A 22,864-nucleotide genomic window follows, 5' to 3' on the forward strand; every position below is an offset into this window, starting at 1 on the left:
AAAAAAGTCTTACAATATTAAATATGTTAAATATTTAGTTAATATATCTCATAAATAATAAGTATTGTGGATAACATTTAATTTAGTTAATAAATATTTAAAATTATTATCATAATTATGAAATTGAATAATAAGATATATTGATTTTCATAGAAATGGAAGTAGCCGTTAGGGAGAAGTAATTCGAACTTCAAATTTGAATAAGACATCCCATCAACATATGTGCCAGCCTAGATTCTCCTCGCACGTACCGACCTCCGGTCGGCTCACCACAGAATACCCTCCGACACGTGCTGCAGATCGCACATGGGCAGAATTGTCATTTCAGATGAAAAAAATTAGCTCAAAACTCCCTAACGAAATCTGTTTTTCGACTTCGAGCTAAAGACGTTTTCTCCGTCCCACGCTCTCTTCGTCCCGATCGTCTTCCTCAGAATCGACTGGTAGGCTTCCGCTTGTTGGAGATGTCGACAATGGAGAGCTTGATCGGTATGGTGAACCGGATCCAGAGGGCGTGCACTGTCCTTGGTGACTACGGCGGTGCCGAAGGCGCTCTGCCGACTCTATGGGAGGCGTTGCCCTCTGTCGCCGTCGTGGGTGGTCAGGTACCCTCTTATTCCATTCATTACTCAACATTTCTATCTTCCAATGTGTTTTGTGATGCTTTTTCGGTTGGCTAATGAGGATTTGATGGCGATTGTGGCAGAGTTCGGGAAAGTCGTCGGTCCTGGAGAGCATCGTCGGGCGCGATTTTCTCCCTCGTGGATCTGGTTAGATCGGGGCTGATAAATTGATTCCGTGTTGTTTCGATTGTGTTTTGATTGTGTTTTTGGCAAGATTGGGATGATAGATTGATTGGAGTTGCAATGATTGTTTGTAGGGATTGTGACAAGGCGACCATTGGTGCTACAGCTGCATAAGACAGACGATGGGAAGCCGGATTATGCTGAGTTTCTCCACTTGCCCAAGAGAAGATTCTCTGATTTTAGTGCGTTGACTATCTTTTACTTCATGATTTTCTTATGACATTGGAAATTTGCTTATAAGTAGAGTTTGCGCTTTCTATTAATTGAAGGTTTTGATTATTTGGCATCGGAATAATTATTCTGTTGACCATGTGTTGCATTGGGTGCTATTTTAGGGAGATACTCAAGAAGAATCAGAATAAAACAAACTATCTATTTTTGAGACATTTTGAATGATATTAGGCGACTAGGCATTGCACTGCCATTGTCTTCTAATTATATTACACACTGTAGAGGTTTGTGTTGAATTTTCTGTGCTATTACAAATAATTGACTTGTACCCTAGCCTTTTCTTTTGGTCATTTCCAATGGACTGATTTCTGGCCGTAATGTGACAAATTTTAGAAATAATTGAACCTCAACAAAAGTTTGGTAGATCATGTAGGAGATTGGTGCTCTTTCTTTCAACTATTTCCTTTTAAATTTTTTTCCTGTCAATTTTCGCTAGTGTTTTAAACAAGTGGATGGTACACACTCTTCATGCCTTAGTCTTATGGTTGGGAAACTTTGTTGGGTTATGAGGCTTGTCTATGTTGCTATCATTTTGTATTTCTAACTCAAAATGCAGGAGTAGCACGTTTTTCTTTTTATAAATGTTTTTTCACAAAAAACTTGTAAATGGTAATTGGTATGTATCATCTCAAATAGATTTCATGACAATATTTTAAATATTTCTTGATGAATATATTCTTATCATGGATTTTCTATTGCTTTTAAAAAGATAATTTAATTATATTTATCTTTTAACAAAAGTAATAATGCTTATGCTTAACAATGATTATGAAAAAAGATCAGTGTGTTTATGAGTACAAGTATTTAGCATCTAGCTATATAAAACCTGCTTAAATTGTGAATTATAAGCATATAATGTTAAAATGGCCACTTTATAAGCAGTTGAGATCAGGTTTGGTTTACAAGTCATGGTAAGTGGGTCGGATTAATTCAACACAATATACCTGGTATGCAAATTGTTTTACACGTGTCTTGTTTCATAAGTTACTTCTTTATAAAGATTAATGCTGCACTCCCAACAAAATGGCTCCCAAACCACTCCATCGGTTGGCTAATATTACTAGTAAAAAAGATTGATGTGGGTTCACTTGCTTCCTTTCTCTAATTAAAATTCAGATGTTTTTTCAAATATGCTTGGGTAGACTTTGAGCGTTTAGGAAAAGAAACCGAGTGATCTTATCATGATAAAGTTAAAAGGCTTGACAAAGGACTCAATTCAATTCATGTTAGAATTTTAGATGAATCATACTTGCATGACTGAGCAGAATATAAAGCTTATGTTTATAGATAATTTTTATGAGAGTATCATTCTAACCGTCATGCATATTTTGTAGGCCTCGTACGCAAGGAAATATCCGATGAAACTGACAGAATAACTGGGAAAACTAAGCAAATTTCTCCTGTTCCCATCCATCTTAGTATTTACTCAGCTAATGGTACAGAGTTCTACAGTTTTTGAGATTTTATGCTATACTTTTTCATAGGTGATGCTGCATGATGTAATATTCATTTATATTATCAATCATGATATGTTTATTTTATGACATTATGATCATAAACTATGTTTGTTTTGTGCATATATTGAACTTTTGTGGGTTGTATTTTTGCATAAATCAAATTATATGATTCCTTATTTCTTAATCATATGCCATGCTACTTGTTTCTTTCTTTGGAACTTACGAAGCATTTCTTGTTTTGACTTTATTATTGTTATTTGTATACAATGTATTGCCTTCTAATTATGTGCACAATGGTGTACCTATGATGGCCTAAGCTATGAATATAGGATCCAATAAGACTTGTATAAATAGGATGAATATATATATATATATATATATATAGGAAGTACCCAAGTAATACACAACATAGTGTAGCTTTCAGAAATCATTATTTTTAATATATCTCCTTCCTTGGACTCTTGTTTTTTCTATTTGATATTTATTCAACTTTCCTTTCTAACTATAAAATCATCTAAGCTAATGACATTTTATACATAAGTCTGTCGAGTTTTTTTTATATGAAAGGTATTATGATGGGGATATCAGTTGGAAAGTCTACCGTCGACGTAGCCGTAGATCAATGGCCACGATTTATCTGATGTACTTTTGATTTTATTATTGTTTCCTTATTGATGTATTTTTATTTCAGCATTTTCCCTTTTTACCCTTGCTTGAGGGATTGAGTCATGTAGCCCCTTGAGGGCATTTGAGTCCTTTTGTTTTAAGTCATTGTAAGAGGCTATTTAAAGCCTTCATCTTGTTCTTTGGAGGTTAATGAATGGTTATCAAAATTTTCTTGCAATTGTGTTCTTGAAGCTTATGTGAGAGCTTGAGAAAGAGTTTAAAAGTTTGGTGGAGCCTAGGAGAGGCCACCCTTCATACCCAACAGTCACCACCGGTGGCTCTTGGTTCTCCTCCTTTCTATCCTCCCTTCTAATCAATTTCCACCATCGGCCATCCCCACCACCCACCACCACCCCATAACCCCTCCTACCAAAGCTCACCATCATCCCAACCACAAATCCAAACCCTCACCCTCATCCCGCTGGCACTCCCTTTTAGCCACCGACCTCCCCTTCCTCCACCACCCCACCCCTCCGTTAATCACCGGCTCATCTTTGCCTCCACCCCATGTATTTTCAAATTTGAAATTCAAAGTGGAAGAGTTAAAAGTTTCCAAATTTGCCCGGCGCCAAATTAGGAAAGTTTCAATGATGTTTCAATTTTAAATTTGAATTGGAACGGATTTGAAATTTTTATTATTAATTTGTCGGAGCGGATTAGGAAATACTTAACTCCCTTTCCCCTAGCTCCCCCCCTCTCACCATGCCGCCGGCCCCTTGTATGGACTCCGCTCCTTTAATGCTACATTAAGGTTCTTAATTGCATTTATTTTGAAATCCAAATTCAAAGTGTTTTCCCTCCAATTCTACTCAAAACCTGAAAATAATTTCAGATTTGGAGATTAGAATATTCCTACCTTCTCTCAACCTAGTTCTTTCCAAACCCTAGCCCCTTCCCCCCTACAAGCCGTCGGCCTCTCTTCCCACCGCCATCTCTCTCCCTCTTGTTTCTATCATGTTCTCTCTTTCTCTTGCTATGATGTATGGCCAATCCGGAGTTTGAATCCGGCCTTGCGTAAGACGATTAAGTTTTCATGGATCTTCTCAACTTGCCGTTCTTCGACTTGAATTCAAACATTGATGGGTTCATAGAGAAGGCCGCCGACTACATACTATTCGTTTTGACCAAGGCTATGGAGGAGAAACTATCGGAAGGTACGTGGTGTAGCACGACGCTTCTCCAAGAAGGTGATCTTCTTCCTTGACTCGTGTACTTTCACATTCTACTTACTTCGTAGAGAGATTGTTCAAGCAAGAGATTGTGTTTACTTATCGTCATCCATTAGTAAGCGTAGGTTTGTTACTTCTTCGCTTTTGGATCTCTTTGTTAGACCAAGGTTATGTTAGAAACTACTTCGCATGCAACGCTTTGATTTTCCTAAATGTTTTGATTTCGCTTAGTCTCTTGTGTGGCTTAGCCTAAACGAAAGTGATGACTTATTAGTTTTATTTTATTGTTTTAATCGCTAATAACGAAAATCCAAAATTGCTCTTTAATTATTTTGTGCAAGTTTCATGTTTTTGCATTTAGTCTTGCATCATATTAGTTATTGCTATTATGCTCTTAAATAATTATGTATGCTTCGTAGGTCATGTCAACAGGGAAAATTAGCTTTATAATTTTTCCTTGATCCATGTTTATTGACATATACCTTCCAATGCCGCTATTGCTTCTTTTTGAATTATTTTTATGAAGTTAAAGCATGCGTGAGTATTTCAACTTTGCAAGGTTTAAGCGTGAAGTCTGGTTCTAACTAAAGCTAAGGGACTTCAAATAAAATACGTTAGGACTTGATTGATTAACTAAATCTTCCATCATAACATAGTAGTTTTTTATGTCATTCTTATGATCATCATGCTATCAATTCCAAAATAAGTTATTTAATCACTGAATGTTTTCTTGTTGCATCACTTAGTTATCACCAACTCATATCAGGTTTTCTGTATTTAAAGATGGAACATAAAAATAAAGTCTTTTGAATGGGTGGCAAGATCAGGATAGTGTAACCTGCTGAATGCAGATCTTTTAACTCCTTTTTTTTTTAATATTCCTTATACAACATTGCTAGAAATTTCTCTCTGTGAGAAGCTTTTTAATATTGTGAATTCTGTATTTAAACATTTTAAATAATCTTTTTTGCTTACTCTTATATGCTCTGCATCGAGATGGTAATCGTTATGTTTTATACACTAATTTTTGCTTTGGTTGTGCATGGCAGTTGTCAATCTAACACTGATTGATCTACCTGGTCTTACAAAGGTTGCTGTAGGTATAGCAGTGTAACTTCTACTTGTAGTCATAAATTCTATCATCATTACAAATATTGTTATCTATGTTTTTCAGTTTAATATGGACATAAGCATGCGAAAGTAACTGAATTAATGTTTATTTTACAGAGGGACAATCTGACAGTATTGTTCAGGATATAGAAAACATGGTCCGCTCATATGTTGAGAAGGTATTTGACTTTCAGAATGACTCCATGAAACTTGATGATTATACTAGGAATGACACTTTCTGTTTAAATTGTATGCTTATGCTTCAATTAGTATTTTGTAATGTTCTCAACAAAGCATTTTATCATCATAATTTTCATGGCCTTTTTACAGTCAAAATAATAAAGGCAATTCATTACATACTTTCCTAATAAAAGGCTATTCGGAAATGTTTAGTGCAAATACGTGGCTCATAAGTGAGCATAATGATAGTCATATGGCATCATATATATATATATATATATATATATATAGAAGCTTTTCATCGGGAGCGTGTACATCTTTCTGTTTAGATTACTGTTAGGTGTTCTAAGTGGGATTTGTTCTTTGCAGCCCAACAGTATTATATTAGCTATATCACCTGCCAATCAAGATATTGCAACTTCTGATGCCATCAAACTTGCTAGGGAAGTGGACCCTTCAGGTATGATGTAATTCTACATTTCTACCATTGAAAATACTTGAATCCTACCCATCAATGAAGAATATTCAGTACCGCTAAGCCTGTTCTGATAAAAACAAATTTAGAGATTGTGCACGTGATTGGGGACAGTGATTTCCAGATGAAGGCTTTTTCAATTCATCAGCCTTATTTATTCTTATTTACCAATGGTTAGGTGAAAGGACGTTTGGAGTTTTGACCAAGCTTGATCTGATGGATAAAGGGACAAATGCACTTGATGTAAGTTATTTTTTCTAATTGTATTTTGCAAATTGAATAGAAAGAAAATTACTTATGGTTGGTTGTTTTTCCTGCATTTTTTGGTCATATAAACATGTTCTAATACTGTGCTTTGGTTGTTTCATTCTGGAGTTTCTTATCCGTGCAAGTTTTTCTCCAGGTCCTTGAAGGAAGATCTTACAAGCTGCAACATCCTTGGGTTGGAGTTGTTAATCGTTCACAGGCAGATATAAATAAGAGTGTTGACATGATAGCTGCCAGACAAAAAGAAAGAGAGTATTTTGAAAATAGTCCCGACTATTCTCATCTAGCCAGTAAAATGGGTTCAGAATATCTTGCCAAGCTTCTTTCAAAGGTTTTATTATCACAAACTGTTCATTTTTGTCACTATTCATCATTAAATTTCTTTGCTTTTGGCAATTTTTAACAAGTAAATTCTTTCAGCATTTGGAGTCTGTAATCCGAGCTCGAATTCCAAGCATTACATCTTTGATAAATAAGACTGTTGAAGAGCTTGAATCGGAGATGAACCATATCGGCAGACCTATTGCTGTTGATTCAGGGGTGAGACATTTTTTTTTTAACTAGACATATTGATTGCCATATGTTTCATGATATAAATAACTATGATTCATGCTTCTGTGGTTCCGTTGATTAATTGAGCTCTGCTTCTTCAGGCTCAATTATACACAATACTGGAGCTTTGCCGTGCGTTTGAAAAGATATTCAAAGAGCACCTGGATGGAGGGTAAGGGGAAACTGCCTATTCGCTCTTTATGAATTGATTTTACATATGTCGACTTGATATTTTTTTTTCTTTTTTTTGCGAGCAAGCTACCTTTTTAGGTCAATGAGCTGAGAGAGAAAACTACTTCCCTTTTTATTTTCTAAAAGAAAGAAACCAACAAAAGTACAAATATTTTACCGGAACCACAAAAATTAAGAGTAGGATAGTTCAACCACAATAGAGAGCCCATGATTAAGAACTATGATGCCATGTTATTAAACGTGGAGCTCTCATCATTCTAATTAGAGATTCAATTTAAATACTTCTATCTTCATCAAGCAAATCTTATTTATCTAACCTTTGCTACGATTGAAGGTGATTTGACGTCATCTTCGTCTAGAATAATGGGGTTTTGGAAGCTGAAGCTAGTCAATCCACTTTCATTCTTTTGATACCTTTCACAAACAAGTTTATGACCTAGCAAGTTTGCCATCTTTGCAAAGTTTTCTAACCAGTCATATCATTGTGACATTGTAGAAGTATGATAAATTGCGTCATCCTTCATCAATGCTCCAGAACAATTCATGATTCTTGGAGTTTGACCAATAGTTTTTGTTTCACCAAAGGATGAATAAATTCCACAGACAACTCCAACATGTTTGCAACATTTAAACTCTGAGAAAAAAAAGTTATTTGGCAGGGAAAATTTGATACAAGAGCATCTTTGTTCTTCTCTGGTCTGATCTGTTGAGAGCATCAAACTTTATTTTTACATTTTTGTTTAGTTTATGTTGCATGTTTATATATTTTGTAATGCATTATTTCATGTATTAAGACATTACGGTCGTTGTGCCTTTTTTTTTTTTGATATTTTAGTTCTTGTGTAGGACTTTTCATTTATGCAAAGGGTTCTTTGGATTGAATTAATCATATTATTCTTATGGATTGAAATCAGAACTGCTCTCATTAAAAACATCCCTCGCTCCTGTTTCGATTGCCCACTCTCACTATCTCAGCATTCCCTCTTCAGGCCTACTTTTTCTCTCTCTATCTCTGTCTTTTGTCCACTTTCTATAAATCTACAGCAAGTTCAAAGGCTATTCTATGGCATATGATCAAGAGCTATTTTGCTGCCATTGTTCCTCGAATCCTGACTAGTGTTAGCCTCTTGTGCTCGAATCCCCTCAAGTTCCACCAATTGACCATTGATTTATTTCCTAGAATCAATTTATTGCTGTCACAATTGTCATTTCGTTTAGTTTAAGATGTACTAGTATATGGTATTCTTAAACCTCACTTCTAGACTTTGCACCTTATTATCTACAGGCGGCCCGGTGGTGATAGAATCTATGGAGTTTTTGACAATCAGCTTCCTGCTGCTTTGAAGAAACTTCCATTTGACAGGCATCTCTCTTTGCAAAATGTGAGGAAAGTGGTCTCAGAAGCAGATGGTTATCAGCCCCATCTGATTGCTCCTGAGCAAGGTTATCGTCGGCTCATTGAAGGAGCTCTCAATTACTTCAGAGGCCCTGCTGAAGCTTCTGTCGATGCTGTGAGCCATCTTAACTCATACTTTCCAACTCTTTGTCCCCTCTTGCATTGAGACGAGGATAATAAGGAGCACAATACTCAACCGCTCTTTTGATTATTATTTTTTTCAGGTTCACTTGGTCATGAAGGAATTGGTTAGGAAATCTATAGGTGAGACTCAGGTAAGGATCTTCAAGACTAGTCGAACTAGAAAACTGTTTTTCTAGTTTTATCTCATATTTTTCTATCATGATTGTATGTGCAAGTGTCTAATTATTTAGTTGCATTGTCTAAGAATTTAGATATATTTGTCTTTTAATTTGGATTATAATGTTTAATACCTTAGTTATATTAAGTGGCAACACATGAATCATCATTCATCAAATCAAAGGCACGTTTAGCCTCATTTTTATACAAAGTATGTAAGAACATTTTGACTAAGCGAATATTTGGTTTGAGAAAATGAGATAAGGATCAAAATGATCATTCTAACTCTTTACAAAAGATCAAAATTATCTACGATTATTTAAAAATCCTATTTTAGTCACTTGAATTTTTAAATAGGGACCTAATTAATTCTACAAAATGACTAATTTAGTTCATATTTAAAGAGTCAAGGGGCTAAATTTATACTTTTATATAGTCAAAGACTATTTTAATCCTTTAAAAAAAAGTTATGAGACCAACTTGTTCTTTTTCTCTTGAGAAAAGTGAGTGTAAAATATTCCACATGCGAGGGTTTCAAGAATATTAGTGTTTGGTTTGATTAAAAATAAATACAGAGTAAAATTTTGGTGAATTCTAAGTTCACTTCATACTTCATTTTTAATATATTTTAAACTCACCCAATTTTGGATGAATTCCAAATATACCACAAGCTGTTGTTGTTGCCCCTGCCCACTCACCTCTGATGTTGCCCACCGCATCCCATCGTAGCCACCATTTGTTGTATGTCGCTTGCCAGCTGAAGGCCACCACCACCAAGCCACCTTCACTAGTAGTGTCCTTCTCAACATCCACCATCATCATTAGGTTTTTAACTGCATTCATGTCACTTTAACCAATCTAAAAAAAAACAAGCGCATGTATTTATTTTATATTTATCCAAATAACTTCAAATATTTTTATATTTTATTTTACTTTGCATTCTTTTTTCAACCATTCGGACGATCATAGAGTTTTTTCCAGATGAGCCACATTGTTCCTCCTTTATTCCCTTATATTAACTACTACAAGTTTGTCTTCCTACTATCAGGAACTGAAAAGATTTCCAACTCTCCAATCAGAACTAGCAGCTGCTTCCTATGTCGCATTAGAAAAATTTCGGGACGACAGCAAAAAAACTGTTTTGCGCTTGGTTGACATGGAATCTTCCTATCTAACTGTTGAATTCTTTCGCAACCTTCCACATGAAGTGGAGATTGGAAACAATCCTGCAAACTCTACAGCGAAGGGAGCCAATCCTGCTGCTCCTCCAGTGGATCGATATTCAGATGGGCATTTCAAGAGGATTGCCACAAATGTTTCTGCTTATATTCTGATGGTATCAGAAACACTTAGACTCACCATACCAAAAGCAACTGTCCATTGCCAAGTTCGGGAGGCTAAGAGATCCTTGCTTAATCCTTTTTACGCACAAATGGGGAGAAAAGAGGTTCTATACCTTCGCTTAACCATTGTTTTTCTTGCTCAAAATTTATTTATTTTAATAGAATTTAGCTCTTAGTAGGCTGCTATAATTTTCATGCTCGAGAAGTCTTTAATTGTTGCAAAATTCTTTTTTAATTGAATTTAATTCTTAGGTTCGTTTGGGACAGCTTTGATACTACTTTCTAAAGCAGCTTTTTAGTACAAATTTTTTTTGAACGAGAAATTTTTTTGTTGAAAAACTGCTTCAGAAAAACAATAAGAAAATTATTCCAAATGAAACCTTAATTGTAGAAATGTTTGTTCAAATAGACAAACTTATAGTTATGATGGGTGTGGTAGATTTGAGAAAGTTTAGATCATATGACAATTAGAAAGGAAGATTTGCGAACATACCACCGTAAACTTTCTTATTCATAAAATTAACACACAAATTTTTAAAATGAACTACAAACTCATGTATTTATTATTCATGCTACACTTTAGGCCAAAATTTCGGGTTAACAATAGGTTTGTGGGGTACATTATAAATGGAGGTAGTTTGGTGCTTGTTTTGTAATGAACAAAATTTGGGTGTTATTTATGTAATTACTGTAATTAGGAAATAGAAATTAAAGAAACTATTAGAGTAGCATAAAGGTTAAGACGGTTTTAACATGTGTAATGAATGTTAAAAAAATGCACATATTTAATTGATAGATTTGAAATCGATTAATTATAAAGAAGGGACATACCTAAGTTAATATGATTTAAATTTATTTGAAATGATTTGTGAAGAATAGATTTAGCATCACAAATAACACAATATAAATAAAAAATAAGGTTGGTTTCATAAAGCAAATTATGGGATAAAGAGACATGTCATTGTAGGGAGAAATTATCACGTGCGGACACTGGATGTTCTACGTTCAGACTCCAATGAAAATATGACGTGTGGACTAGTGTATTATTGTGTATTGGTGTGTATTGGTCATACAAATACATAATATTACACTAGTCCACGTGCCATATTTTTATTGAAGTCCGGACGTAGCTTTGCGTCCGCTGTTTGCTCAAAATAATTTCGCCATGTAGGTCTCCGTGAAGTTGAATTGAATTAAAATGTCTCTCTCTCTATTTCACTCCTCTCTCTCTCTCTGAGCTTATTTGTTGTAGTGATATTGTTCTTATGCAGGGTAAGCAGCTTGGACAAATGCTGGACGAGGATCCTGCACTGATGGAGCGGAGAGTGCAGTGTGCAAAGAGACTTGAACTTTACAAGTCTGCTAGAGACGAGATTGAAGCAGTTTCTTGGGCTAGATGATAAGTAGAATTTAACTGTTTTTTTGTTACGTAAAATTTGTGAAATTGAGCTAAAAAATTTGAGGTCATTGTATTATCACTGCTTCAGTTTGACTGCCAAGGTGCAAATGCTTGGATTGTTCATCCAACCATGGGCGGACCCACGCTCATCTCAGGGTGGGCAAATGCCCACCCTCAAAAAAAAAAAAAGCACTAGGAGGGTAATTTTGGTATTTGCCCCCCCTCAAAAACATATATTTGCCCTAATTTCATTAGTCTGCCCATCCCGCCTATTCTAGCCGCCCTTTCAGCCTTTCGCGAAATTTGGTTTGGTCACAGCTTTGTCTTCACCGGTTCGCCCTCTCCTCTTCTTCCCATTTGCCGAGAGATCGCAAAATCCACTTTTCACAGTGTTCTTCGGCCTTCGCAGACTCGCAGTTGCAACTCGCACGCAAGGTCCGGCTCTTCCCCTTTGCAGTCGCAACTCGCAAGCAAGGTCTGGCTCTTCCCCTATTTCGTACTTCTTTTCTGTAATACCAAATTATTTTTTGTTTCGCTTTTTGGTTACAAGTACGATTTGAATTAAGTAGGATTTTCATGCGATTATTTTCTTGTTCTTTTGATCACTGTTTGGTTACATGTAGAAGTATTCTTTGTTAGAGTTTTGTTTTAGGAGATTTCTAAATGTGATTAAGATTTAAGACCAATCCAATTTAGAATTGCCATGGCCAACATTTGGACTCTCGTGATAAAAACACCGAAAAGCAAATGATACATCTGAAGTATAGAAACAACCATTTATCATTACTAAGAATCTCAAAAAAATAAAAAAAAAAAAATAAAATAAAAGGTTTGCATAGCATTATATTGAAAGATAAATGATAAAAATTTTCTCTCATAAATTTGATAGCATTATATTTGTTAAATTTTTAAAAAATATTTTATTATTATTATTACTATTTAATTAATATTAATAATATAATAATATAATAATTATTATTATTATTATTAATTTTCATTATTAATTTAATTAATTAAAATTTTGCCCACCCATGAAAAATTGAGGCTGGATCTGCCACTATTCCAACTTTTGCTTATTCTCTTTTTCAATTGTTTTGCATTCATTAATTTTTATTTGGTTCTTATGGCTCATTTGAATGATTGATTATTTTTCTATGATTATGATGTTTTCCTTGTTTCATTTAATTCAAATAGCAAATTGATTCCATCCCACTTATTAAAACTAAGGGGCTGTTGGTATCGGATTTATGGGATTTAAGTCGGATTTACGCTAAATCCAGCCAAACGTTTTTGTGCGCGCGTTAAATCCCGGGATTCTGTAAATCTCGGATTTACGGATTTACGGCTTAAATCCCGGATTTACTAAATCCCTCGGTTCGGTGGATTTAACGGGATTTAACATTAGAAGCGTGCGAAAGGGAGAAAGTTACTTTCACATGCCAGCGAGCTCCTGTTCTTGCTTCCGATCAAAATGTGTAATTCCGATCCGATAAGAAGGGAAAGTCGTCCGAAGAAGTGAAGTCGATAACTGCACGAAGGAGGACTAAGTAGCGACGCGCCCAATCTTACACCTTACTGCGAATCAACGAAGCCGAACAACACGACGAAAAGAAAAGATGAATACAAACCCTAAACGCCTCAAAGTTATTATCGATTAACTTAATTTATATAATTTAAACAAATAATAATTAAGTTAATTAATTAAATAATTAATAGTGAAATTAGTGCATAAATTAATTATCTAATTTAACTTAATTGATTAATTAATGATATAATTAGTAATTAAATATTAATATAATTAACTTATTTAATATTTCAACTCTCATTTTGGTCAATGTTAGTTTGTAATTAACTTTTTATTGAATTTTCGGTCATTTTATATGACCTAAAATTGGTTTTATTATGTTTTATGCAATGATCTTAATTTCATAAATATCTCCTTTAAAATTAAATCCCTAACCGCCATAAATCCTGATATATGTTACCAAATAGTTTCTCAAGATTTAACATTTAGCATATCAAATAGTTTTTAGGATTTAATACATTTCGGATTTACTAAATCCGGATTTATAGGATTTATTAAATCCTACTAAAGTTAAATCTCACTGGTTGCCAAACAGCCCCTAAGGCTTCTTTTGGAATTGGAACAAATTTCTTCTTCTTTTTTTAACTAGTGAGCTATGAGGTTCAATATGGAATGACTTTCTTGTTGCTTCTTACACCAATTTTTTAGTACAAAAATTTTTAAAGGCTGCTTTAGAGGCAGCAAAAAAAACCATCACAAGCAAAACCTAAGATAACTTTTATTTAGAAACAATAAAATATTTTTAGTTTTAGTATTTAAGTGTTTAATTTATAATATTAGCTAAATGGGATATTATAGCACAATGATCAAGCATTTAAAACTAATAATAAGATTAATACACAATTTAATATGAAAATAATAATATAATAATCTTTGCTATAATTTTTAAAATATTTATGAACTAAATAAACAAATGCACAAAAAATAAAATGAACTAAAAATGTTCACTTTCATAGCTAGTTAAGGCTGTTCATCTCTGGTCACAGCCCTTTTCTCCTTTGTATCATCAAGATAATGCTGATACACATAATTAACAAACCCTAAAATTGCCATCAATAAAGCCACCGCCTTCACTCCGTCCATCCTTTCATGGAAGAACATAACTGCAAAGATTGGTACCAGAGGAAGACCTAGGGTTCCAATCACATTAGCAAACAGAGAAGAGACGAGAAAGATCAAACCGATATTGCCAACACCGTACAACAGCCAGCAAATTGCAATCCAAATCAAAGTCATCAAATACGAAACCCTACCCTTTTCAGATCCTGTAAATTCTTCATGAATCATCTTCCACTCCCCGCCGGCGAAAAGTCCGACCACCGACGCAACCGAAGAGACTAATCCGGTCCACAGAATCATCTCCAGGACGACGGTGAAGGTCTCGGCCTTTATAACCTTCTGGAAAACCAATTGGGTGAGGGATAGAACAAGGGAGAAAACGGCCGACGCTGCTAGGGTAAGGGCTAATCCAAGCGGGTAATTATGGTCGGAGGCGGAGCCGCTGTCGGAGTGAACGCCGAGGAGAGCGGCCGCTAGGGTGAGAAGGATGATGGAGTTGAAGATGAATGGAGTGAACTTTTGGGAGTTGAGGAAGTAAGAAAAGACGGCATTGAAGGCGAGTTGTGTGGCGCAGACGAGGGAGAAGGTGGAGACGGGGAGGTAAAGGAGGCCGTAGGAGTACATGAGGTTGTCTCCGGTGCCGATGAGGCCGAAGCCAATGTAGATTGCGGCTAGCTTGGCGATGGAAGGACGGGAAACGGTGGCGGCCGCGGCGGCGGTAGAGGAGGAACGTAGGATGAGGAGGAGGGGGATGAGGAGTGGGAAGCCGGAGGATGGAACGATGGTGGCCATCCACAAGCTCTTACCGCCCTGTTTGAAGTAGAAACGGCCGAGAAGGGTCCCGGAAGTCTGCCCGGCTAGGATTAAGAAGCTGTAGATGAAGAGGAGGAACCACCATTGCCATTTTCTTAGCTTGAAGGAAGATTGGGATTGAGCGAAAGTTGCCTCCTTTGGGGATGAACGTGCTGGATCTGCTTGTTCTGGAACAAAAAAGTTAGTTGTGTTTTGAAAAAGTGGTGCCGGAGATCAGGTAAAAAACCGTAAAACTAGCAATTTTCCATTCAGAAGTCAAAACATAAATTGCTTATATCTGAAATAATCAATTCAGTAAAAAAACTAGCATTGCTTCAGATTGTTTGCATAAGTTATTTTGATAAATTGCAAAGAGAAAGCTTGAGGATGGATGATGGGAGAGCAAAAACAAAAATGTTACATAAAAATCATTGCACCACCTCTTTCCCTCCTTCCACTACTCACTCCCTTTATTCAAGAAATTATTTTGTGCGGATATGGACTTCGTCCAGAGGCGAATCAGAACGCGCAATGCCACCCGTTTGCTATATACAACGATTATGTATCGTTGTGTACCGGGTTACGTGACACATTCTGATTCGTCTCTGAACGGTCTGGTATCTGTACAGAATAATTTCTCAACATATAGGGGCTGTTTGGCAACAAGCATGATTTAATTTTAGTAGGATTTATTAAATCTTGTAAATTCTGATTTATGCTAAAATTAAATTATCTTGTTAAATCTTATGAATTGTGTGACAATGGAATTCAGAATTTAAGAGGATAAAAATTAAAATTTAATTTATATTCATAATTACTTAGCCTAACTGATTATATAGCTACTGTTATTCTTTTTAATAGTTGTCTATTTATTATTTATAATATTAATTATTAAATTATTATTTATTTTATTAATTATCTAATTAAATTAATTTTGTATTTATATTAATTAAATTAGTTAAATTAATTCCTAATCAATTATTGATGGTTTGCTCCTTTTTCTTCTCTTCTGCGTTCGTTGCTGTTGGACTTCGATTGCTTCGAGTGAGGTAGGGTTTTGAACGAGTTGCTAAATCCTTATTCGCCTCCTTCTTCCACGACGTTCCTTACTGTCGAATTGGAATCGCGAAAGTTCGCCGTTCTTCCTGTTGGATCGGACGTAGCGACGGGAGCTCCCTCACTGTGAAGGTAACTATCGACCTATCGTTCTCCCTTTTGCGCGCTTCTTCAGCCAAATCCCATAAATCCGCCCAACTCCAGGATTTAGTAAATCGGCCTTGATTTTACTGAAAAAGTCAGTTCTACCGACTGCTTAAATCCTGTAATAAAGCTTAACAGCCCCATAATCTTCATATGGGTGGAACTAAACTACTTCAAAATCTCATTGTTCAGAACAAAACTCTTAGCTTGAAACACTCCCAGCAACAGCAAGTTGGTTATAATCCTTAAAGAGATTTACACTTCTCATGATGGGGCTGTTAAATCTTATAATAATCGTCAAGACATCTTATTCTCCTTCATAAATCCTAAATCGTACAAATACTGATAAAAAAAATTCAGAAATGAAAGCCTCCATCTTGATTTCAAATATCTACTAAACCCTTCTTGAATTAAATCATATTAGTAGCCAAATATCCCCTACGGATTATATATAATTACCTGCCAGTATTACTAACAAGAAAAAAACGAGGAAAATGCTTGAGTATGTATGAAGTTGCAGAAAAAATATAGATGTTACAGAGAAGCAGCAACCTCTGATATGGAGCTGCAGTTCTTGGTCTTCTCCCATGCTGAAACTCTTCACTCTAATAATATGGAAGAAGAAGAAGAAGTAGAAGAAAAAGTTACCAGCTGCTCTGCTGTCTCTAATGTTGCTGCTAAGTAGGAGAGAGGAGAGAGTATATATTGTAGAGTCGAGAAATTATTCTGTGCGGAATCTGAACGGGAAGAACCGTCTGAACACAGTATGTTTCAAAGAACTATCTGTACATATAAGTGTATATATTTTGTACACAGTGTGTTTCAAATTAATATACATATTGTATATCAATAATATGTACACTCATAGTACAAATAATTCTTCCCGTTGGACTCCGCATAAAATAATTTCTCTATAGAGTTAAACCATTTAAGAAAGAAAAAATAAGCAGAGGAGTTTTATGGAAACGTGCGTTCCTGCAACGAAAAGTACAGCCCACGCTTTAAAGCCCCAAGCCACAAGTTAATTAAATTATATTTTTTAAATTTTTATCGAATTTAATTTTAAACTTATACAGTTATACATAGAGTTTAAATTCACAACTTTTTATTTGAAAGACTAAACGCTCAACCAATAAATTACATAAGAAGTTGTAAAAAAAAATAATTATTATAGATATATCATATAATCAATATTAAATTAATTGTTTATTAATATGAAAATACTTTTAAAAAATTCAAAATTATATTGGCATATCTTGTTATATGATTTTTTTATTAATATTATTATACTTGATGAAATACTTTGAAGAAAATAAATCTTAAATTTAGAATTAAAAGTTTAATTTTGGAATTTGATTTCAGTTATTTTTAACGTTTTTAATTTAAAAAATATTTTAAGTATTATATGTTTTTTTAATTTATTTTTGTTTCTATAATTATGTATTAAAAGCATCAAAATTTGTTGAAAATAACTAAACTTAAAAAATTTGAACCTTTATTATTTAGTGCAGATTGAAATCGAATAAATTTGATGGTATAAATCAAATTTCAGATGAAATTTAAAAGCATATTATCTAAAAAATTCATTATAATTTTATGCCAAATTACCCTTTAATACCTATTTGGATAAAAGTTCTGCCTTTAATTTTACTGGAAATTTTGAGAAATCTGCATTTTTATTCTACCTATTCTATGAGGTATTTCAGTCTTTAGAACTTTTATGAGTTTTTTTTTTTTTAAAAAAAAATTTTTTATTGTGTGCTCCCAAAATTTCATTGCACTCCCCAGCCGCTCCGCGTCATATATGTCTCCTTTCTTTTGTTTGTGGTAATGAAAACGGAGAGTTTTAACGAGTTTAGGTTCCGGATGAATTTTCAAAAGACCGATTGGGTTTTAGATAAGACACTACCCAGAGATTTCTCCTTCATTTTGTGAGGACTTTATGATCCGAGTTCTTGTTTGATATATGTGCAAGCCCTATAGTTAATCCCCTCATGATAATAATAGTGAGCTTTCAATTAAGGCTTATCGTTAAAGAGATCGCATAGGTTATAAATCCAGCGTATAATAGCAATAGTTTCAGGGTTTGAATTTGGTTTTATGATTTGGAATTTATCATCATGAACTTAAAACTGGTGGGGGGATGAAGACGAGCTCGATCAAGATCCCATGGTTATGTCGTCCCGGGCTATCATGTACCTTGGTCTACTTAGTCATAGGAGGTAGTCGACCCAACTTGACAGAAGGTACCTTATCGATATACATGGGTTAATTACTTCGTCCAAGAATACCTTATAGACCTTGGTTGGTGTTTGTAAAAGGGGATAGATCTAAATCCACCTTAGCTGACAAAGGGCTTTATGTTTATCGAATATATCCTATGATTCATTACTTAAGGGTTTAAAGTAGTTAGGAAACATAAGGGCTTTGACCATGATCATTTTATATTAATGGTGTCATTTTGCGGCAAAATTACCAGATCATAGGGTATGTATCATGTCCCTGCTGGCAAGAGACTATTTGAGAATGAATCATAGTGATACAACCGGCAGAATTTTTGCTCTTTGTGAGCTAAGGCTAATTTTAAATTTATCACCCCCGATAAACAGTTGCGGAATGTGGATGAATTTTAGTTTCAAGTTAGTGATATATTTCATTTTAAGGATTTAGATTTTTATTGGCTTTGAGATTTGACCTCTCCAGTTGAGATTTCTCGTCAATGCGACCATCACCGCGGTGACGTATGGGCATTTGCATTTGTGGATTAAACATTGTCGATTTTATCAACTTGCCGACATAAGATCGGGTCCATAGTTGACTTCACTTGTTCACCCACGTAGCATACATAGACGTCACGTGTGTTTTTATAACACGCTCGTCGAGGCCCATGCAAGTATTTGGGGGGGGGGGCATTTTATTATTCAAGTTAGGTCGACTCCGATCTTTTTGAGGAGGGTAAGACTTGAGTATTTGACCCATGTAGCATTCTCGAATCGTTGGATTTGTGAATTATGTAACGATTGGAGCACATGCATGTTGTAGCATTTGGCCCTGCACAGTATTTTCGGACATTGGTGTTTGTAACTTTAACACGTTGACTGTAGCACATGCAGGGAGTTATTTTTAGTATTATTGTAGGTTGTCACCTTCTGTCCGCATGTAGAAGTAGGGTTGTGGATCTGGTGGCATCACTCTAAATCATGTTTGAGTTGTAATACGTAGAAGATGTGTTATTTAATTTATACAATCTTATCATATCAGTTACTATAGCTTGTAAGGGGGTTTTTTTTTTAAGGGATGTTTATCTAATAGATATTAGAAGATCATGTTCTTGCTTGTAAATGAACTGCATTGGTTGCTACGAATATTCTGTTATCTCCTATAGATCAGTTAAGTACATGACAAATTCATTGCTTCTTCTCCTTATGCATTAATGATAAGCCTTTTTTTTTTGCAAAATGAAGGATAATTATCGCTAAAGATTAATGAAAAGAAGTATAACTATTGAATTCAACTGAATCCCTTGCATACCCTTGCATAAAATACATCATTAACCTAATTATTGGTTGATGTTGCATCATCATGCGATAAACTAACACAATCATTATCAACTAACACAATCATTATCAAATCTTGCTCCAAAATCAGCTTGATCAATCTTATTATCATTAGAAGTCTTACAAAGACGTCCGATATTTTCATCATGAGAGCTAAGCTCCATCCTCCCTTTGAGGGTTTTATCATAATAGTCATTTGTTGTTGTTCATAGATATCATCATTGCAATCTCCTTATACATGTCTATAGGCAAGCTGTTACCTCTATGGCATGCTCATGTTGTTCAAATCACAAGTTCTTTTGATCGTGAGCATGCTTTCATTATAATTCTTCTATCAATATCCATTTGCATTTAATTTAGGCCTCATAATTTTGTAATTTATAATTTCATTTTAAACATTATATCATACACATTGTATAATGTTCCAATTCAGGTTTAATTCATGTCTTTTATATTCATTAATTTTAGTTCAAATTGGGTTATATTTCATTTAGTTTTAGGTCATCTGCTTTCACTGAAAATTTCGACAGCCTACTGACATCATTAATATATATAATATTATACATATGTAATAGTGAGGGAGAGGAGAATCGGAAGAGCCCGATCGGGCTAGGTCGGATACCAGGCGGCGGGCTTCGGGGGCTTGGTCGGCGGCGACTTCAACGTGTACAGGCCGGCGACGAGATTTTGCCGGAGATGCGGGTGCAAGCCGGTGAATTGCGTTCGGGTCGGCTTCAATCGCGAGAAGAGGGCTAGGTTGGCGGCTAGTTGGAGTCGACCAGCGGGGTCGGCGTTGGGCGTCGGTCGTCGACTATCGGTTAGGCAGATGGAGCGGGGCCGGAACGGGTGTGGCCGGAGATGGAAAAGAAGGCCGACTTCAACGTCGGGTGCAGCAATTGGAGCCGACTGGCTTAGTGCGAAAGGGAGAGATCGGAAGCAACTTCGGCTAGTTCTGAACTTTTCTTTCGTTTATGCATGCGTGAGAGAACGTATGGGAGCGGTTACTTGCGATCGTGGGATGGTTTTAGCAAGGAAATAATAAAATATCTGATTTGAATTTGTTAAATGAAGAATTATTATTATTATTATTATTATTATTGGGCTATAGTCCTTTTTTATTATTTATTTTTTTTAGCAGGATGAGTGCTCTAATATGACTCATCTGAATTTTCAAATTTATTTTCAATGTGTTAAGAGTTCGATCACAACTATAGGTCTTATTGAGTTTAGCTATTCCTTGTTTTATTTATGGGAAATTTACATATATATCACTTTTTTTCATGCTATTTATATATCTAACATCCAAAACATTAATATTACATGTATACCACTCATATACAACTTTAATATCAAATATATCACTCATATAATTCATTTTCACAATTTATGTCATCTTATAAACTTTAATATTTCATTCCATACACCTAAATTTGTTATATGGGTGGTAGACATGTGTTGCGTCCTGGAGTATTCGCAGCGGTAGAGAAATATAAAGTTTACGTCTTAGCATTGTACGAAAATCTGGCACGCAATCAAATAAGAGAGAGGGTGTGTAGTATTTATGAGATATCAAGATTTTTACGTAGAAAACCCCTAAAAAGGGGGAAAACCCATGGGGTCTGGCCTAGTATAAATGAATTCACTAGTATTGTAGTTGATTACAAATGAGGTCCTTCATAAGGGGAAGGCTTTAGCTTGATGTACATCTTATATAGTACATTATATGGTGAGAATACAAAGCATCACTGCTGATGTGTTGTTTGGTCTGAAGGACTATAGTCGGTGTGCGACGTAAGTCGGAAGGACCATTGTCGGCGGGCGTCGACGGAGTTTGGAAGGACTGTAGTCGGTGGGCGACGTAAGTCAGAAGAACCGTAGTCGGTGGGCGACGGAGGTTGGAAGGACTATAGTCGGCGGGCGACGTAAGTCAAAAAGACCATAGTCGGCGGGCGACGAAGGTCGGAAGGACTATATTTGGTAGAAGTCCAACGATGGGAAGAAATTCGGAGACAAGCGGAGATTCGACGTCGGGTAGAAGTCCAACGTCAGTTGGTAGCCGATGATAACTTTGGCGTTAGATGATATTCAGGGAGTACTCCGGCGTTACTTGGAGTTTGGGCGGAATTCTGACCTCACTTGGAGGTCAGGCGGAATTTCGGCGTCAGTTGGAGGTCGGGCGAAATTCTGGTGTCACTTTGGCAGAATTCCGACCCCACTTGGAGTTCGGGCGGAATTCCGGCGTCACTTAGAAGTTGAGCGGAATTTTGATGTCACTTGAATGTCGGGCGGAATGCCGGCGTCACTTGAACGTTGGGCAAAATTCCGGCGGTGGTCGAGGAGTTTCTTCCCTCCTATCATTCTCTTCTTCTTCTTCTTCTTCCTTTTTCTTCTTCTTCTTCTTCTTCTTCTTCTTCTTGCTTGGGCCCCCTCACAAGAGAAATGAGGTGTCTATTTATAGATTTCTAGAGTGGCATGGCCTGTAAATAGGTGAGAGATCAGGGGCAAATCGGGAGTTGTTTGAATGGATGGCCGATATTGAATCCCTTGATCATGAACCGTTCGTCAGACATTTGAAGGTCTAAGTGATATCGGAATTTGGCGATCTTGGCCTCGTTGGATTTGTCTCGTCGAGCCGTTCGATTCGACTATAAGCATGTCATTTTTGGAAATTGTTTGGTAACTCAAATTGTGGTTTGAACCTTCTAACAACGCTTAAGGTCCTTGATTTGGACTCATTTGGGCTCGGATTGAGCCGAATTTGGTGTCATTTTGTTCGTATTTCCGAGACGGTCAGTTCGACTATAAGTTTGCTGAAATCGGAGTTCAAATGATCCCAGATTTAATTGTTGAAGTTTACAACTCGATTTTTGCCTCAAGATTCGTGCTTGATCAAGATAATTTTTCAATGATATATCAACATGTAATATTAATATTTTAGATGTTAAATATATAAATATAATAAAATAAAGTGGTATGTATGTAAATCTCCTTTTATTTATTTGTTTTTTTTTTTTTTTTTTGCTCATGTAATTATGTTGATCTCTTAAATCCAATTAAGATAGATTGTGTTGTTTCTTTCTATTGTTGTTTTCTCTGAGCTTATCTCATGTTTTATTTGGGATAGTTTT

The 22,864-nt window shown here is 35.6% G+C and overlaps 2 protein-coding genes across 3 annotated transcripts; one reads left to right on the forward strand and one right to left on the reverse strand.

The window, feature by feature from the left end:
- The first annotated feature begins 355 nt into the window (after positions 1-355).
- LOC110104758 (dynamin-related protein 1E-like) lies at positions 356-12,128 on the forward strand. The gene is made up of 15 exons (XM_020834003.2): positions 356-605; positions 707-770; positions 881-988; positions 2,372-2,473; positions 5,379-5,429; positions 5,557-5,618; positions 5,989-6,079; positions 6,273-6,337; positions 6,498-6,692; positions 6,782-6,901; positions 7,015-7,085; positions 8,391-8,616; positions 8,726-8,776; positions 9,850-10,248; positions 11,416-12,128. Exons 1-15 carry the CDS (start codon positions 465-467, stop codon positions 11,542-11,544), a joined length of 1,875 nt encoding a protein of 624 aa, XP_020689662.1. The 5' UTR covers positions 356-464; the 3' UTR covers positions 11,545-12,128.
- A 1,906-nt stretch (positions 12,129-14,034) lies between these two features.
- On the reverse strand, positions 14,035-17,137 carry LOC110104763 (probable purine permease 11). Of its 2 annotated transcripts, none has more exons than XM_020834012.2 (2): positions 16,732-17,137; positions 14,035-15,158 (listed from the first exon to the last, which is right to left on the reverse strand). In XM_020834012.2, exons 1-2 carry the CDS (start codon positions 16,766-16,768, stop codon positions 14,089-14,091), a joined length of 1,107 nt encoding a protein of 368 aa, XP_020689671.1. In that variant the 5' UTR covers positions 16,769-17,137; the 3' UTR covers positions 14,035-14,088. The 2 variants fall into 2 exon arrangements, with proteins under 2 accessions (XP_020689671.1, XP_020689670.1); XM_020834011.2 differs by having other exon boundaries at positions 14,035-15,167; positions 16,732-17,136.
- Positions 17,138-22,864: the final 5,727 nt, after the last annotated feature.

The sequence above is a fragment of the Dendrobium catenatum genome, unplaced genomic scaffold (genome assembly GCF_001605985.2).
Source record: "Dendrobium catenatum unplaced genomic scaffold, ASM160598v2 fragScaff_scaffold_343, whole genome shotgun sequence".
NCBI lineage: Eukaryota > Viridiplantae > Streptophyta > Magnoliopsida > Asparagales > Orchidaceae > Dendrobium > Dendrobium catenatum.

Bases quoted from the DNA above. Each gene is read 5' to 3' on its own strand.
- LOC110104763 (XM_020834011.2), bottom strand. From the start codon at position 16,768: ATGGGAGAAGACCAAGAACTGCAGCTCCATATCAGAG. The intron at 15,168-16,731 runs GTTGCTGCTTCT...TTTTTGTTCCAG, and splicing joins ACTGCAGCTCCATATCAGAG to AACAAGCAGATCCAGCACGT.
- LOC110104758 (XM_020834003.2), top strand. From the start codon at position 465: ATGTCGACAATGGAGAGCTTGATCGGTATGGTGAACCGGATCCAGAGG. The intron at 5,430-5,556 runs GTATAGCAGTGT...TTTATTTTACAG, and splicing joins TCTTACAAAGGTTGCTGTAG to AGGGACAATCTGACAGTATT. The intron at 6,902-7,014 runs GTGAGACATTTT...CTGCTTCTTCAG, and splicing joins CTATTGCTGTTGATTCAGGG to GCTCAATTATACACAATACT.